At 43.3% G+C, this 18,286-nt stretch overlaps 2 protein-coding genes across 2 annotated transcripts; both read right to left on the minus strand.

Moving 5' to 3' along the window:
* Positions 1 to 1,446: 1,446 nt before the first annotated feature.
* On the minus strand, positions 1,447 to 13,987 carry LOC117966881 (protein KRI1 homolog). Its single transcript, XM_059008123.1, has 19 exons — positions 13,690 to 13,987; positions 13,052 to 13,137; positions 12,643 to 12,748; positions 11,898 to 12,000; positions 11,637 to 11,694; positions 11,418 to 11,467; positions 11,171 to 11,264; positions 10,427 to 10,504; positions 9,708 to 9,817; positions 8,384 to 8,516; positions 6,977 to 7,072; positions 6,488 to 6,658; positions 6,015 to 6,090; positions 5,004 to 5,110; positions 4,276 to 4,426; positions 3,777 to 3,907; positions 3,102 to 3,166; positions 2,788 to 2,883; positions 1,447 to 2,174 (listed from the first exon to the last, which is right to left on the minus strand). Exons 1-19 carry the CDS (start codon positions 13,772 to 13,774, stop codon positions 1,658 to 1,660), a joined length of 2,313 nt encoding a protein of 770 aa, XP_058864106.1. The 5' UTR covers positions 13,775 to 13,987; the 3' UTR covers positions 1,447 to 1,657.
* Positions 13,988 to 14,812: 825 nt separating this feature from the next.
* Positions 14,813 to 18,222, minus strand: LOC117401957 (cyclin-dependent kinase 4 inhibitor D). Its single transcript, XM_034002721.3, has 2 exons — positions 17,584 to 18,222; positions 14,813 to 15,887 (listed from the first exon to the last, which is right to left on the minus strand). Exons 1-2 carry the CDS (start codon positions 17,719 to 17,721, stop codon positions 15,513 to 15,515), a joined length of 513 nt encoding a protein of 170 aa, XP_033858612.3. The 5' UTR covers positions 17,722 to 18,222; the 3' UTR covers positions 14,813 to 15,512.
* Positions 18,223 to 18,286: the final 64 nt, after the last annotated feature.

Below are 18,286 nucleotides of genomic sequence, written 5' to 3' on the forward strand. Positions count from 1 at the left end.
TGTGGAGTACAAACAGATGTATAAAATTAAAGAATAAACGCGGATTTTCAGACAGGCAGCGATTTAATATTTTCTCTTCCTTTTTTTATACAAGAGAACTAAACCAAAAACATTCGTACAAAGAGAAGTAAAGGAACACACACAGTATCTCACTAACGTGCCACTTATTGCAAATCTTTATAATACAGCCTCCATGTGCATCCCCTCACTCCACCACACAGCGAACACCTCCACGCAGCAGACCCAGACACCAGAACGGCATGGAGGTCTCTTCCATTATTTTCACAGAGTTGTTTAATTGACCTTCTACACAATGTGAACTAACCCTTTCCCGTGGGAGCTGGTGGCGCAGTCGGCTAATCCCATGGTCTTCTCTCCCTGAAGACGGCGGTTTGAATCCGGGTCCTGGCGTTGAGTTCCTGAGGTAAGTCATGGTGTTGACAGTAAGTCATGGTGGTGGTTGTGTTTCCGTGGAGGAGGTGTTGACCTGAAAAAAGTCCTGTCCTATACAAGAAGAGCTAGTCATTTTTTTTCCTTTGTATTAAGGGGTATTAGAAAAACAAGGCCACATTTCTGTTTTCTCCCTCCTCCACCTCCTCCTCCTCTCAGGTATCAACAACCCCATCTTCCACTCCCTTCACAGCCCCCTCTTCATCCTCTTCTGGGCAGGCTGCCCTCCTTCCTCATCCTCCATTTTTTGAAAATGAAGGATTAAAACGCATGTGGGATTTGAACCAGCGACCCTGGGAATCAGTCCAATGATCTACCAACTGAGCCAGCTAGAGAGCTGCTTGAAACTGCTGTCAAATGCCCTCCAGTACTTTGACTAATGTTTTATACAGCATGTAGGTGATTACTGTGTTGAGAACATCCGATAAACGTGTCACTTCTATTGTGTCTTTGACAGATTCAAACAAATACACGCTGTGGGGAAAAAAACACACACACAACACAAGACTTCAACCACACCTCTGGTGATTATTTATCAATTCTGTTTGGTGTTCTCTGATTAAGAGATACAGTCATGCTGTGTCATTGTATTGGGGGTCTGGTTTCACACTCAGTTCACTTGTACTGGGAGCTGGATCTCCAAGGGGAGAGGCAGGCAGGGCTAGTGAGCGATCCCACTGCACCACCTGGCTTCCTGTGGACAGACACCGTCCCACACAAGATAAAGGAAACCTTTATTTCATCAGCCACTATTGTAGTGTTTTGCTGTGGAAAATGAAATGCATTACTAGCTTTTCCATTACTTACAATGGTGTTCATTAGTAAAATAGTAAAAATGTAGAACGTGATAAAGCCCTCAACACGCAATCGCAGTGTTCTGCACGCTGTGGGGCGGACTCGCATTTTATTCTGGTGTGGGACATTTTCAATAAAAGGAAACAGACAACTTGAAATCTTTGTATGAAGTTTATTTTTTGAAAATAAAATCTAGAGGGAAAAAAAAAAAAAAAAAATCCACAATGAAAAACAAATCCTGAAGGTGTAAAAAGGAGTGAATTCTAGACCACAGATTCCTAAAAACTCCCCCTGGACCAACAGAGAAAAGGATGCCGGTGTATTAAAACCACCACTGGAACTGACTTAAAGGTGGTTGGAAACGTCTTTCGGGGGGTAGGGGGGTAGGAAGCAGGAAGGGCTCCCCCTCCCTTCACTCCGCACCCTGCTCCTTGCCCTGCTTCTTGCCCTGTTCCTTGCCCTGCTTCTTGCCCTGTTCCTTGCCAGGCTTCTTGCCCTGCCTCTGCTGGTGCAGCTGTTTGAACAGCAGTCTCTTGGGGTTCAGCCCGTAAGCTTGTAGCCTCTGACTGCTGAACTCACGACCCCCGACCTTTAACAAGAGCCGGTGTCGACCCCCGCTCGCCCTGCGTTTCGTTGGCCTCTTCGGTTTCCCTCGACTGGCTCCGCCCGCTTTCTTCTCCTTCTCTCCTCCCCTCGGCTCCACCTTCTTCTTCTTCTTCTTCTTGGGAACCAGCAGCTCCTCCTCGCTCTCCGGTGGTTCAGTCCTGGGCTCTAGTGGTTTCGCAGCTGCCTTCGGACTGGGTCCCGCGTCCGCCTCTCCCTCCCCCTCCCCCTCCCCCTCTCCCTCTCCCTGTTTCTTCAGACGTTCCCTCCTCTTCTTCCCCACCTTGGTCTTCCCTTCCTGCTGTCGACGCAGCGCTTCTTCCTCTCTGCACAAAAAACAAACAGAACCCGAGGATTAAAATACAAAGTGCTCAAATCGGAATTAGATAAGTCTAAGACTAAGACAAAGGCTGTGTGACGAGGGTTCATCTCTGGACTGCAGGGTAGCTTCACCGCTGCGTCCGAGTTCAAACGTCAGTTATAAAATAACTTTTTGTATGTTTCTTTTAGGGCTGCTTTGTACACAGAGTGTTGTTATTATTATTATTATTATTTTTTGTTATTATTAATGAGTCATTTAGCAGCTGATTTTATCCAAAGCGACTTACAGAGACTAGGGGGTGAACTATGAATCATCAACAACTGCTGCTGCAGAGTCACTTCCAATAGGAGCTCGTTTGTTTTACGTCTCATCCGAAGGACGGAGCACAAGGAGGTTCAGTGGCTTGGTCAGGGTCACACACACACACACACAGCCGGGATTTGAACCTCCTGGTATCAAGACCCTTTCTCTAACCACCGCACCACCAAGCCTCCTTTTACATTGTTTCGGATGAAGCGTCACTGAAATGACATTGCAGCACCCCTGCAGGTTGGGCGCTCTTGAAAACGATCTACACTCTGGGAAGGGGAACGCGACTCTTCTGGGGGTTGACTTACTCCACGGTGAGAGACTTCAGGATCTGCTTCTTCTTTTCCACATCCTGAGCTTTGATCCTGTAGGACTTGAGATCGCTCAGCTCCTCCCTCTCCGACCTGGAGAGAAAAGAAACCGCAATGAGAGCTCGAGGTGTAAGGACTGAATCGTCGCGATTTATGCCTGGAGCACGAAGCGAGCCACAAAGCGATCACTCACACCCGGAACAAGTTCCAGTGAAACATTTTCAATACAAACAAGGCAAGCGAATGAACAGGTATAGCAGCCCAGTTAACCTGCCCCTCCGTTCGGCCGTCCTCTCTGCAGAGTCTCTTACCTGAACATACATGTTTTCTTCAGAGAGCACCAACGATTCAGCTCTTTCTCATCTGCAGCCAAGACCTAAAAAAAAAAGCGACCCATCTTCACATCCTGCAGCACCCTGCACTGTGACAGACGCCTTTATCCAAGGAGACTTACAGGTGTTACAGGGCAGCACAGGATTACAATGCAAGCTTCATATTTTAAATACAGTGTAGTTTTACAGCAAGTGCAAATAACACTTACTAAAATACAATCTGAACTAGGATGCAACAAGTTAGGATACAGTTATATCTACAATAGTGCGAGGATAGCGCATCAGCTGAGGGTCCAGTAACGTGGTGGTGAGGGCAGGCGAGTCCAGTGCAGAGCAGGGAGGGGCGGATCCAGAGATCTACAAGCGCCGTCTGAACAGGTATTTACAAACGAGGTGTTGAGATAATACAGTTTCCTTACTGGAGAACGATGCGGTTGGGTTTTCATGGTGATCTACTGGTACATTTCTTACATCCAGCAGAGGGTATGTTTAGAGGGGGGCGAGGGGCACTCGCAAGCCCCTAAATTAAACACCAGGGAGTTGGTTTATTTTTCTGCTTCGGTAACTTTGCTGGCTCCGTTTCTCTTCGTGATCAGAAGTCCTGTAAACGCACACGCACGCACATGCAGGGCACACGCACAGACACACACAGACCTCTTCTGTGGTGAGGCCGAAGTCGTTGGCCACCACGGTCCTGTATCTGAAGCGGCACGGCTGGTCATCAATGATGTCCTCGTAGTCCAGCTGGTAATACTCCTCCAGGTACTGCTCAAACGTCCTGTCCTCTGGGGAAGGAAAGCACAGGGGAGGGGAGGGGAGGGGAGGATTGGAATTGAGATTTTAGGAGATGTAATAATTGTTTGTTCAGCTGCTTTCATTTGAACGCCAGTTTTAAATCGACTAACAAACGGCGTGACAAGTCATTTGTTGTTGCTGCTGAAGCTCGTTATAACAGAATCCTGCCGACTTGCAATTTGGATCAATGAGGTGTTCTGGAGCTGAGTAAAAGGGAACTGGAGTTGAAAAATCGACGCGTCTGTGTGTCTGGTATTTCTGTGACAAAACTACACAGATCTCTCACGATGCAAAACACAAAACAAAAACCACCACACAGGCATTGGAGCTGAAGCCCAGTTAACCGAGCCGTACTCACTGGGGTCGAAGGCGGGCTTCTCCCGGCTCACCAGCTCCGCGAAGCGGGATTTCCGACGCCGCTTTCCCGTCTCGGGAGCTTCCTGCTGCTTCTTCCTCTTGTTCTTCTTGGAGGAGCTGCGCTGCTGGCTGGGGTCGTAGTCTGCGTCCATCTGCAATGATAATAATAATTATTATTATTATTATTATTATTATTATTATTAATTAGGCATTTAGCAGAAGTTTTTATCCAAAGCGACTTACAGAGACTAGGGGGTGAGCTATGCATCATCAACAACTGCTGCTGCTGCTGCAGAGTCACTTCCAATAGGAGCTCGTTTGTTTTACGTCTCATCCGAAGGACGGAGCACAAGGAGGTTCAGTGACTTGCTCAGGGTCACACACACACACACACACACACACACACACACACACAGGGAGTCAGTGGCTGAGCCGGGATTTGAACCTCCTGGTATCCAAGCCCCTTTTCTGTAACCGCTGGACCACAGAGCATCCCTACAATGGCAAACCATGCCTGCATTCATTCAAAAGATGATTTGAAAACGCCCGCGTCAAAAAAGAGAAAGATATCGCTCAAGGAAATGCGTGAATTTCGAGGTCTGAAACGAACAAACAAACAAACAAACACGCCCCTTTACTGAGATCAGCAGAGTGTCTCTCCCCACTCTCCACTCCGTCAAGCAGCAAATACACTTTTCTGTGAGAAAAAGCAGCAGCGGATTTTCTTACGATGAAGTCGGGATCTTCACAGTTTGGGGCGTAGGTCCCCCCTTCTCCTTCCCCCTCTCCCACCTCCGCTTCCTCATTCCCGGTCCAGTTATCCCAGTTCCAGTCCTCTGGAAAAGGAAGCACGGGAAAAACATAGCGTTTATATTACAGGAATTACAAATCTCAGCATGGGGAAAAAAAAAAGAGTAGTGAACTTTCAATGCATTGCGATTGCTGGCTGGCATCTTCCCTTGCTGCTTTATGGTCGACTGCGATTATGAAATTATAAAGCAGTCCCACAATTACCTTAATCTGCCCGTGTCAGAGCTGAATCACCGCGGGACAGTTCCACAAATTAGGCAAAACGCCACAGTCACAATTTCTAAATCCTCCTTATACTACACATGGGGTGTCATTATCTATAACAAAATACGGCTTTTTTTTAAATGGAAGAAATCAAAGGTTTGACACATGCGCGAAACTGAATGAATACAACCATGTGATAATTGACTCGTATCCAGAGATATATTGCAATTATTTTTCTTATTGTGATTTTTGAACTGCATCGCGATTTAATTCCGTTATTTATTATTTATTTCTTAGCAGACGCCCTTATCCAGGGCGACTTACAATTGTTACAAGATATCACATTATTTTTACATACAATTACCCATTTATACAGTTGGTATTTTCACTGGAGCAATCTAGGTAAAGTACCTTGCTCAAGGGTACAGCAGCAGTGTCCCCCACGTGGGATTGAACCCACGACCCTCCGGTCAAGAGTCCAGAGCCCTAACCACTACTCCACACTCCTGCCATTCCGTTAACATTTGCAGCGAGAAATTTCAGACATGAAACACCAATAAATGTACGTCCGACACTAAACAAACATAATCCAACACATCTTTAAAAAGTGCCTGCCTCTGAGGAACTGCCCGTTCCAAAGTGAAACGAAACGAGGGTTCTCACGTCAGGGTGAGGGGGGTGAGGGGGGGGGGGGGGGGGCAAAATAAAAAACTATTTTTGTAATACCGTCGAGCCCCTCCTCTTCATCAAACTGGGGTTTCTCTTCCTCTCCTGCTCCGTAATATTCATCCCCGAAGAATTTCTGGAGGATGAAAGGAGAGCTGTGGGTTCAAATCGATCGCTCCACCAATCTGAACTACCTGCTTTAACCCTTTGATGCCCAGCGTCCAGTATATTCCATGTGGTGAAAGCAGCCATTAAAATAGGTATTGAGAACACACCCAGGGCAGTGAAGGGGTAACATTAGTCTCTCTCTCCTCTCTCCCTCCCCCCTCCCTCTCTCCCTCCCTCCTCCTTCTCATGCAGGGTCGGGGGCTGTTTTTCAATTCCTTCGAAGGATTGATATTTTAGAGACATAATTCATAATTGGTGCGATCGTTTCAACTGCTTTCATTTGAAGCCAATTTTAAAATCGACTAACAAACAGCGACTTCAACTGAAGTAATTTGTTGTACCCCCCCCCCCCCCGCCCCCCTCACCTGCATGAGCTGGTCGTGTTGCTGGGGGTCGAAGTCCCCCTCCAGGTCCCCCTCTCTGAAGCCCACGGTCTCGTTGCCCGTCAGCTCTCGCAGTGTCTGCAGCTTCTCCAGCACGGCGCGCCGTTTCAGATTCTTCAGCTGTTTCAGCTCTTCATGCTTCTGTGCCTTCTCCTGAAATCACATTAAACAAAAAACACAGATTCGTACCTTCTGGAAAAACCTACCTAGGGAACGGGATGGGAGGGGCTTGTGTCTTTTGATTTGATTAAATCTTTTACTTTGAGTTAATAATAGTGTTTGAGCTGCAGCTCTCTGTCTCCGAGTCTCCCTCCAGCTGAGCACCAGCCTTGGCCTTGTCACTATCCTGCTACAGGAATGGTTTGTGTAGAAAACGTCACAAACACATTTACTGTCCGTTTCGAAAAACACTCTCTTAGTAGGTTTTTTTTTTTTTTTTTTTAAACATGCACGTTTATAATGGCGCCGTACCTTTTTTTTCCTCTCTTTAATCTCCTCCCTCTTTCTTTTCCTCCGTTCGTCTTTCGTTCTCACGGAAGTGGCGATCGTTCGGGGGTACGTCTTGATCTGGGGAAAGGGGGGATAAAACAAGAGGATTCAAGCGACACTCCTCCGCCCTGCCTGGAATTCAGCGTGGCTCACACACAGCCTTGCACTCCAATGCACGCTGCAGGCATTTACAAAACAGCCACGCTTCTAATGATGGATTCATCCTCTCTTCACTTCAACGACACCACGTGTTTCAATGCTGAAGCTATAAAAGGATATTAAAATGAAAAACTGCACCTTACTGGATCCTCAGCTGATGCATTATCCTTGCACTGCTAATCTGTCATTGTAGATATAACTTGCTGTCATCTTAACCTGTTGCATCCTAGTTCATAGTGTATTCTAGCAGTAGTACAGCAGTGTGGAGTAGTGGCTATTATTATTATTATTTATTTCTTAGCAGACGCCCTTATCCAGGGCGACTTACAATTGTTACAAGATTATACATTATTTTTTACATACAATTACCCATTTATACAGTTGGGTTTTTACTGGAGCAATCTAGGTAAAGTACCTTGCTCAAGGGTACAGCAGCAGTATCCCCCCCACCTGGGATTGAACCCACGACCCTCCGGTTAAGAGTCCAGAGCCCTAACCACTACTCCACACAGCTGCATGGCTGGTTAGGGCTCTGGACTCTTGACCGGAGGGTCGTGGGTTCAATCCCAGGTGGGGGACACTGCTGCTGTACCCTTGAGCAATGTACTTTACCTAGATTGCTCCAGTAAAAACCCAACTGTATAAATGGGTAATTGTATGTAAAAATAATGTGTAAAAAATAATGCAATTGTATGTAAAAAATAATGTGATATCTTGTAACAATTGTAAGTCGCCCTGGATAAGGGCGTCTGCTAATAAATAAATAATAATAATAGTAATAATATTACTGACACCCTGGGATCCTTCAAGAAGCTGCTTGATGAGATTCTGGGCTCAATAAGCTACTAACAACCAAACGAGCAAGATGGGCCGAATGGCCTCCTCTCGTTTGTAAACTTTCTTATGTTCTTATTATTTACATTGACTGTAAACTACACTGTATTTAAATATGAAGCTTGCATTGTAACCCTGTGCTGCCCTGTAACACCTGCGTGAGTCGCCTTGGATAAAGGCGGCTGCCAAATAAATAAAGAATTATAATAATAATAATAATAATAATAATAGATGAGACCATGTTGAAAATATGAGTTCTGTAGCGTTTACTGTAGACGCAAAAGCATCAAAAAATAAAAAGCTTGGTTTCTTCCAGTGCTGCAAGTAACGCCTTTGACAGGCATCATGTGAATTCATTTCTGAACAGCGCGGGACTGACAGGCTGCGGTTTCTCACCAGCTCTGCGTCCGGCTCTTCAAAGCGGAAGTTGTAACGTCTCTCGAAGTCCTCCTGCTGGTTCAGGAACGACTCCCCCTCGTCCGAAGAGTCCTCCACCTCCTCCTGAACGATCTCATCGTACGTGGGGATCCTGCGCACGCACACACACCACGCAGAAACTCAAAACGACTGCAAACTCACAGACTAACGGGCTGCATCGGGGGCTCAGTGGTTAGAGAAAGGGGCTTGATGCTACCAGGAGGTTCAAATCCCGGCTCGGCCACCGACTCACTATGTGTGTGTGTGTGTGTGTGTGTGTGTGACCCTGAGCAAGTCACTGAACCTCCTTGTGCTCCGTCCTGCAGATGAGACGTTTAACAAACAAGGTCCTATTGGAAGCGACTCTGCAGCAGCAGTTGCTGATGATGCAGAGTTCACCCCCCTAGTCTCTGTAAGTTGCTTTGGATAAAAGCGTCTGCTAAATGACTCATTAATTAATTAATTCATCAATAAAAGAATGAAAGAGATAACAGGTACTGCAGGGATGGAAATAAGACTGACCGCACAGCAGTGTCACCCAGTCCAGGTTTTACTACCAGCTTGATCAGCCACAGCCTGTACAGGTGACAAGCTCAGGTGTGTCTGAATTAAACTCCTAGTAAAACCAGGCAGGTTTGGGCAGGCAATTTTTTAAGAATTTCCGATTCCTTTTTAGAATCAATGATCCCCTCAATTCCCATTCCAAACGACCCTGTGGTCTTTTTAAAGGGTGTATAAGGATCTTTTTATTTGATTGGGTTGCATGCTCCCATGTGTTGCTACAGCTGTTTACGTAAGATGTGTGTATTGTTTTATTTATTTTTTTTTTTTACATTTTGACCACTTTTTAAACTTTTAAATTGCATGCCTTCAAGATGGCTTCACGTGTACCCTCATGGACCTCTCGGAACTACATTTCCCACCATCCTCCTGCTGCTCACTGGTAAATCCATCTCAGTTACATATGTGAGCAGGAGGATGATGGGAAATGTAGTTCTGAGGGGCCCATGTGAAGCCATCTTGGAGGCATGTAATTAAAAAAAGTGGTCAAAATGTAAAAAAATAATAATATGTAACCCAATCAAATAAAAAAGGTCCTTATATACCTTTTAAGCACTTCCAGCACATCACTGATCAAAGGGATTCACTCAAAAGGGATTGGGAATTGGACACTAGGAATCTATTTTAAAAAGGAATTGAAAAACAGGAACTGACCCCTGACCCAGGAACGGATCCAGCTGCTATGCAATGGGGGTCTTATCCCCACCCTGTGGCGGGGCGGTACAGCGCAGAAATACAGAACCTGTGCTCCTCTTCACTCCCCTCCAGGTAGCCCTTATTGAGCATGTAGTCCCGCAGGAACTTCTCCCCATCGTCCAGGCTTGGGTCGTTCCAGTAATCATGCAGGTATCTCTGTCAGGAGAAACCATTCGGAACACGGGGGTTAATTCCTACCACGGTGTTTCAAGACTGTAGATACAATACAATACAATACAATACACATTTATATAGCGCCTTTCATCACAAGGATCCCAAAACGCTTCACACACACAGAAACGAACAATTAAACCATCACATTAAAAACAGTCTAATACAAAATGTAATAAAAAGCGTTTACAAAAAAATAAAAAATATTTTAAATTATAAAATACATTCTAATTGTGTCACAATTAGAATGTATTTTATAATTTATTTAGGAGAAACCCGATATAGTTTCCAAACCAGACGGAAACAAGCAAGACTTTTAACTTGGGAACTTGTAAGCGTTCTTTACGTCGTTTCTTATTTGTTTTTAGAATTATAGAAGTTTTTTTTTTTTTCCTTGCTAATGACGATTTTGAAGTAAACAGCTTTGAGAATCTAGTCTGCCTTTATCAGTCAATTCCGCCCTATCCTGACGCCTTGTAATACTGCAATCGAATACACGTGAAAAACACAACGCAGAGTGAAATATATAAAGACGACGAGACACACGAAATCGGGTCTTGCATGTTTGTTAAAAAAAAATAAATAAATCCGCACCAGGTCTTGCAGGTCCTCTTTCCCCTCCAAGTCTTTCTGCCCTTTCAGCCAGTTCAGATAGTCCTCCTCTTCTCTGTCCTAGGAAAACACAGCAGAGACGCATTTCAATGCATTTCACAGGGTTACAAACTCACCCAGCCCTGCTGCTGCACCCAGCCCTGGGGTTCAGAGCTCCCCTCAATGAAGTCTAGTATTATTATTAATATTGAAATGATCTGGAGCCAGGAGTTTGAGCAGGGTTACAAACTCACACTAGCCCTGCTGCTGCTGCTGCTGCTGCTGCTGCTGCACCCAGCCCTGGGGTTCAGAACTCTCCGTGTTCTGTTATATTCAAAGGAACTGGAATTTATATTTTATAGACATTAATAAATCATTGTTCAACTGCTTTTATTTGAAAGCCAAATTAAATTGACTAACGAACAGCGACTTCAATTGAAGTAATTTGCTGTTGCCGCTGCCTGTGAGAAGCTCATTTTGAACAGAATACTGCCGATTGCAATTTTGTTCAAGGATGACGTGTTGGAATGAGTAAGAACTAGCAAGAACAAATCTAAAGCCTGGCACTTTGATTCAGTCAGTCAGATTCACAGACTAGACTGACACTTCAGGCTGGATTTCAGAAAAGACAGGTCATGGATTGCAGAGACGAGGAACGCCGCGTTACAGTTCAATAGCGATTTGGTCAGGAACCAAAAAAACGATGCAGGTTTGCAGAGGGTCTGGACGGGACGGGCGTTAGCCTACCTTCTCCTCTTGCGTTTTCGTTCTCCGTGTGAGAAGCTGGAATCCTTCATCCTTCTCATCGTCCTCCTCGCTGTCTTCGACAAACTTCCGGAAACTGCGAGAGAGACGGGACAAGAGATCGACCCTCTATATAGAATGAACTAATCTTGCATCACAGAGTCGAACGAAAGCTGCTGAGCAATGTTACGTTAACATACTGAATTACACGCCGCTTCAGGTGCTGTGTTTTGAAATGCCTGAGCTGTACCTTTCTTTAATGGCTTTCTGCTCCTGGATGTAACTGGGTAGGGCGGCTCTCTGGGGAAGAGAAAACGAGAAAGAACCATTCAATTAAACTTCTTGATAACCGTAAATAAAAAAAATTTAAAAATGCGTCGCAGCCGCGGCTTCAGACAGCGAAAGGGAGTCGGCCCGGTTTCTCTGTCGCGTTGTCAAGCCCCGGTCCCCCAGATTTCCTGGGCCTCACCTCTCTCCTCTTCGCTGCCTCTTCGTCACCGCTCTCCTCTTCCTCGTCTGCGTATTTTCTGCAGAGACACACACACACACACGATGCGCTTTACTTTAAACACAGCTGGGGTGAAACCACGAAGGCCACTTTTTTTTTCAAATATGTCTTCTTTAACTTTGAAAAGTGTCCCATGATAAAATGGAACAAGAAAGCTGTTTTTTTTTTTATTGTACATGTTATGTCTATAGAGTTATTTTTTGCACACGCTCGCTCACTCACCCTCCCCTCTCTAGAATAACCTTGCGCTCATAATCTTTCAGAAACATCGGCTTGTCTTTCCTCTGCTGCGTTCCCTGCTCTCCTTCACTGGTCGAGGGGCGATCTGGGGCAGGAGGAAAAGAACGAGAGACAGACGGCTTAAAAGGCAGGGCTTGAAACTCCCTGCTCCCTCTGATCCCAGTCCAGGGTTTTACATTATTGTCAAACGGTCAGGAGCCGGGAGCTTGATGTGAAATAAACTGCTCCTCCCTTTTATAGTTGCATGAACAGCCCCCGTTAGTAAACCTTACAGACTCACACTAGCCCTGCAGCAGCAGCAGCAGGGCTAGTGTGAGTTTGTAACCCTGCTCAAACTCCTGGCTCCTAATCATTTCAATATTAATAATAATACTAGACTTCATTGAGAGGAGCTCTGAACCCCAGGACTGGGTGCAGCAGCAGCAGCAGCAGCAGGGCTAGTGTGAGTTTGTAACCCTGCTCAAACTCCTGGCTCCTGATCATTTCAATATTAATAATAATACTAGACTTCATTGAGAGGAGCTCTGAACCCCAGGACTGGGTGCAGCAGCAGCAGCAGGGCTAGTGTGAGTTTGTAACCCTGCTCAAACTCCTGGCTCCTGATCATTTCAATATTAATAATAATACTAGACTTCATTAAGGGGAGCTTTGAACCCCAGAGCTGGAGTTAGTGGGAGTTTGTAGAAGATACAAGATCTCAATGGACTTGCGATGAATCAATACATACCTTCTTTACTGTAGAACTGCGTGTCTGTCTGATATATCTTGGGGTCCTTCTTCTTTAGCAGAGACAGAGTCCTGTAGAAATCTCTCTCCAGTTTAGGATCAATCTCCTGTCGTACGAGAGAGGGAGGGAGAGGTGAAAAGGTGCAGCTATGAGCAAATGTTTAGCATCACCTAGAATGTTAAGACTGAGACAGAATTAAATAAAAATATTATATACATGAACATGTTAACGTAATAAACCTGCATTTCAACGCCAAGGAAATGAAACAGAATCTCTAGAATCCAGAGGACGCAGTCTTTTTAAAACGCAGCCACTGTGCTTGTGAGCCTCCAGGTATCCGAATCTGATTCTGCCTTCTCTCCAGAGAATTGTGTAAAGGTGGTGGAGTCCGCAACACTGTCCTGCTTACCACTTCACTTTCTTCATCATCATCGGAATCCGGGGACGACTCCTCCTCCTCCTCTTCATCCTCGCAGTCTCCATAGCGATCCTTCACTGGAACAGGAAGACAGTCACGCACAAACATAACCATGGCAACGGAAACACAAGTAGGTGGATGGGTTGAAAAGTCATCCGGTTGAACCACACAGACTATCTTCAAGTACCAATTTTGTTAAGTGGCATTGCAGTTTTCATTTGCATGTAAGCTTGGTATAGTTTTCACTACCTGCCTTATCATTGTTTTTTTAATACCATAATCACCATCCATTTGCATTTTTTTTTTTCTTGTGTTGAAAATGATGTGTGACCTACATAACAGGAAGTGATTAGGTACTGGACGGACGGGGAGGGGGGGAAGAGATCGATGCTCTTTTATTTGGGAACATCTGTTGCCTGTAACCTGAAAATGCAAGCAACGAATCGAATTTTTTTTTAAAAAATGGCATACTTAAGAGAAAATGGATTTTAAATCTTTGGGATCAACTCTGAACGCACAAAACGTGTTGTTTTACGATGTTAGCTGCAGATATGCGCCTTTAACGCCACAACATTACGCTACGGAGTATCATGGTTAAATGTTTACTTAAAAACGAGTCACTAACTTACATCTTTGCAGCTCTTCTTTCTGTCTGTATTTCTCGTATCTCTCTGCGAACTTCTGGTTGATTTTCAGCTCGGATTTCCCAGACATCTTTTTTTTTTTTCGCCGTGTCGGGTTTTTGATAACCGAACTGTATAATAAATAGTTAATCCGAGCAAAAAAAAGTTCTGTAGTTTGTAATAATGTGTCGGGAAGCAGTTGTGGAAATCACGTGGATACAAATCCGACCCAGGCGTGTGGAGCTCTACGGGGGTCAGAGTGCAAAGTGCTCTGAGCTAACCGACCAATCGCAAACGAGTTCCACGCATTGCAGCTTTAAATTGTTTCAATTTCAGTTATTTATTTTAGTTTTCAATTGATTCGGTTTATAATAACTGTAATAATTACATTACAAAAAAATAAATAAAAACAGAATTTTCTCTTTTGTAATCTGTGTCTTTGCTTCCAGCACGTTGTAAAGGGAAGCAGCGATATATATATTTTTTCCAGAGCTCAGAAGGAAAGCAGTGTTTGTTTAGTTTGGAAACACCATGTGCAAATGATGAGCTACAGACAATGCTACCAATTAAATACGCTTATCCTGCATGCGAAAATGAGTTACAGCAGCCTGTTTATTTATACAGCAGCCAGCGAAGACTTGCACGGCTGTAACTAACTAACTCAGTGTAGCAAGGAAAGGGACATTTTGAAGTTTTTCTGTTACTGTGCAGTTCTGTAGTGTAGTGACAGCTTGGAGTTGGGCTTTACAATATTTACAAGATGTGCACAGAAGGGATTTTGTTAAAATCGTACACCACGTCATCCGTGTGGTATCTTAAAAAAACACTGTCGATAGGGCTCCGTTGCATCGTTTTTTTTTTTTATTCATGCACGGTTTAGCCCTGTTTTGTGTTCAGGTTTATGAAAAGGAAGATGTTATTTATATACCAGTTTGTTTACATTCCCCAAAGCTAATCACCCGCCCCGCCCCGTTTGCAATTGAAGTGTGATATGCAAATAGTACAAAATAAATACTATAACAATCTTCTGAAATGATTTTTCTCTCTCTCTCTCTATATATATATATATAATTAAATAGACCCTTACAAATAAAATGAAACGCAACTGCTTGTTCTTTTTATACAGCAAATATTAAATAATTTATTGAATCTCAAATCCACACAACAATTCATACAACTGCATTATAAATACAACGCTCGTAATAATAAAGCATTTAATCACCCTGTACTGTCTGTATGTACAATTTAAAAAAGACTTGCAAACAAAACACAACCAAACAAACACTGTGCAAGTTGCAAGGCTGTAAATACATTTAAATACACGTTTCATTATATCTTGAAATACACCGAAAAGCATGTGCAGATATCTCAAACCACTGTGTTTAAATAATCCTTCTGATATAAATGGCTTTAACTTCGCAGGGCTGCTGCTTTTCATTTCAACCCAGCTCTCGATTACTGAACCAGACCCTTCACTGAACTGATCCTGTGCTTAATTAGACCTTTTTAATTGCTCTCCGCTCTTAAACAGCTGCGGGTTTTCAAGTTTTCAAGTAAATCTGCATCTTTTTCGGAGCTGAGAACAATTAAAAAGGTCTAATTAAGCAGATTATGGGTTCAGATTTTAGTTAGGTGATTGAGTTGGAATGAAAAGCAGCCGACACAGGGAGCGGGTCCGCAGGTCCGAGTTTGAGAAGCCCGGTCCTAACCCGAGAAATACATCCTAAAAGCCAGCTCTGTCCCTCTAAATCGGATTTCTTGTTTTATGGCAGGTGTCTGTGAAGTTCTGGGTGGTGTTTTGTTTGTCACAGATTAATGGTGCTGTTGGATCACTGTTGACTCGAGTTCTGGTCGGATTCCAGTTGCCGTTCCAGGATTTCCACGATACCGGAGTGGTTCGAAGCCCTGGCCCGGTCCAGAGGCGATTCTCCGCGCTTGTCGGTTTGCCGCAGGTCGGATCTGGGGGCCAGGAAGCGCACCACCTCGACGTGGCCCTCGCTGACGGCAATGTGGACGGGGAGGGCGCCGAAGCTGTCTGCGGTGTTAACGCTGGCCCCGTACTCCACCAGGACCCGCAGGGTGTCCACGAAGCCGGTTCTCGCCGCGTCGTGAGCCGGGGAGATACCCAGCCCGTCCTGGACGTTGGCGCTGGCGCCGTGTTTTAAAAGCTCACGGGCTACACTGCAGTTTCCAAACATCATGACCTGAAAGCAAAAGGTTACATGAAAGAAGAGTTTTTAAAAGAGTTTAAAGTGCGAAGGGAACGTAAAAATCACATGCAAAGATCAAGCAGCGAGTCGCCCTGCCCAGATGCATGGTTTGCACCATACTGGTTAATATTAGAGAGGAGGTTTTGAACAAGCAAGCAAGCAAATCGAGTCCAGAGAACACCTTCTCAATGCTGAGGTCTCGAAATCACATCATTATTCCCTGATGAGACGAGCCAGAGAGCAGTAACAACAGTATTGCATGTTCTTAATGTATTATTATTATTATTATTATTATTATTATTATTATTAATGTCATTTTTAGCAGACGCTTTTATTGAAAGCAATTTACATCACAACTTATTGCAGTCACTTAAAATAGGACCTTGTTTATATATATATATATATATATATATATATATATATATAAACAAGAGAAAAGGATATTTCAGGTACTTAAAAGGGTAGAATAATTAATTACAAATAAATTGCATTTGTAAATTGATTTGTAATTAATTATTCTACCTTTTTAAGTACCTGAAATATCCTTTTCTCTTTTTTCTTATTGATCATTTTGGTACACAGCAGTTTTCCTTTTTCTCAAACTCTCTCTCTCTCATATAATATATATATATATATATATATATAAAAATAAATAAATTAGCACTATTTAAGCTATTTTTACTCTGTTACAAGAAATGAAATGAACCTTAATGAACCGTAAAACTCAATAACTAATAATAATAATAATAATCCTGTACTTCAGATTACTGTAATCTGCCAAGTGTTTAACCTGTAGTATTTTGTATTTAATCATATCCTGATGTAACTATCACTATTATCTGCTGTATTATTGAATTGTGGTTTGTCACACTTGAACAAAAGTTATTGTATTTCTTGCTCTTATTGTATTACTTGTATTGTAACACTTGAAATGTATTTGCTTACGATTGTAAGTCGCCCTGGATAAGGGCGTCTGCTAAGAAATAAATAATAATAATAATAATAATAATGACAACTTTGAATCACAGTCTTGTTCTCAATTAACACGTGTTTCGCTGTTTCACTTTGTGATTTTTTTTTTTTTTTGGGAGCGTTTTTTAACTGGAGGGATCATCTCATACCACCCTGTTATTTGACTTTTCTCTAGTTTAACTGTATTGTTAAGATAACTTACCCTCTGTGTTTGTGTTCAAAAGCACAGTCTGGATGCAGCGTATCGCATCACTTCAATACAGCTTGGGTTGTGAATTCTTTTTTTTTCAAATAAAATTTCCTGTTTTAAAAAAACCTGTTTTGCTCAAGCGCATATATAATTATAATATATATATATATATATATATATATATATATATATATATATATATATATATATATATATATATATATATATTAGTTTTAGACTTTTGGTTAGGCTTGCCGTTTTAAACCCTCTCTAGAAATCCTCTTTTCATTCAATGGGAAACAGTGATAACATCACTACTGTGGTATTGACAACCGATTCATACTGGCGCGTCTCTCGCAGCGATATTTGTAATCTGATCGATCTAAACGTGTCCTTAATTTACAGGTATGGATCTTTTCACTGTCCCGGGTGAAGGCATATTAAAAAACGATTCATCCAAATCGACGTGTGTGTCGTTTGAGAACCTAAAAAAAGAAGAATAAAACAGGAATAAATTAATACCGGTACCTGCAGCGCCGTCTTCCCGAATTCATTCGCGGTGTCTGGGTGGACTTCTTTCCCGCGTAGCAGAGTTTTCAGTTCGGTTAGGTCACCTTTTGCTGCCGCTGTAGTCAACCGGTTACCGGCTTGTGCCTCGACCAACATTTTCTGTAGTTTTTATTTTATTATCATTAATATTATCAGTCTTAGTGTTAAAAACTCCCACGGTTTGTGTAAAACTGAGAGAAAAAAATATTTTAAAAAAACGTAACAGGAATTAAACGTGCCTGGTTAATAAGATTATTATAATTATTTTTTCACCTTCGATAAAAGTTTTTTTTTTTTTTTTTTTGGTTCCGTTCTTTCAAGCTAATAAACTACTAAATAAACCACAGTTATATTAACGTAACCGACCGTTACTGTATTTTTGATTTTCATTCTATTTCTTCGTTTGAATTTTGCGCCCAGAAAACGCACGAGAACAAACACATTTTTTTGTTGACAACTCTCCGTCCAACCAATCAGAGGCCGCCCCCCTGCGGTGGCTCTGCGTTCCAAAGGCGGAGTAGGGGCGGGGCTATCGCTGGTGAGGTAACCTGTTGCTGTGGTAAGCGTGCCCATCTGGCCAATGAGAAGTCGAGTGTGGAAGGCGGGCTATTCGGGGTTCGCGGGCAGTTTTTTTTTTTTCCCCCCTCGCAAATTCATTCATAATTCGAAGCCGTAGTTGTAA

The sequence above is a fragment of the Acipenser ruthenus genome, chromosome 36, assembly GCF_902713425.1.
Source record: "Acipenser ruthenus chromosome 36, fAciRut3.2 maternal haplotype, whole genome shotgun sequence".
Lineage (NCBI taxonomy): Eukaryota > Metazoa > Chordata > Actinopteri > Acipenseriformes > Acipenseridae > Acipenser > Acipenser ruthenus.